The following is a 229-nucleotide window of genomic DNA, read 5'->3' on the forward strand; positions in this document are numbered from 1 at the left end:
TAATTGATAATTGAAGATTTGTATTTTCAAAACGTTAATTTTTAAAAGTATTTATTGATTTCATTACTGTTTAGTTTGATGTTTAAAGCCTCTGCTGAATTCCAGGTTTTGTGACCCGGAGGAATGTCGGAGAAGGAAATAAGTACGCAGCGTATGTGGCCGAAGTGGCACCACAGGGAGGAGTGTTTTCCCTCAACATCGACTGTTCACGTCAGATCTTTGTAAGTTC

At 38.0% G+C, this 229-nt stretch overlaps 1 protein-coding gene across 1 annotated transcript in view; it reads left to right on the forward strand.

Moving 5' to 3' along the window:
• Positions 1–229, forward strand: part of LOC119594533 (protein pigeon-like) — a 22146-nt gene that overhangs the window by 6932 nt on the left and 14985 nt on the right. The window contains exon 4 of the mRNA XM_037943564.1: positions 106–221. Within this exon, the coding sequence (XP_037799492.1) occupies positions 106–221 (116 nt within the window). The remainder of the gene's footprint in view (positions 1–105; positions 222–229) is intronic.

The sequence above is a fragment of the Penaeus monodon genome, chromosome 34, assembly GCF_015228065.2.
Source record: "Penaeus monodon isolate SGIC_2016 chromosome 34, NSTDA_Pmon_1, whole genome shotgun sequence".
Classification (NCBI taxonomy): domain Eukaryota; kingdom Metazoa; phylum Arthropoda; class Malacostraca; order Decapoda; family Penaeidae; genus Penaeus; species Penaeus monodon.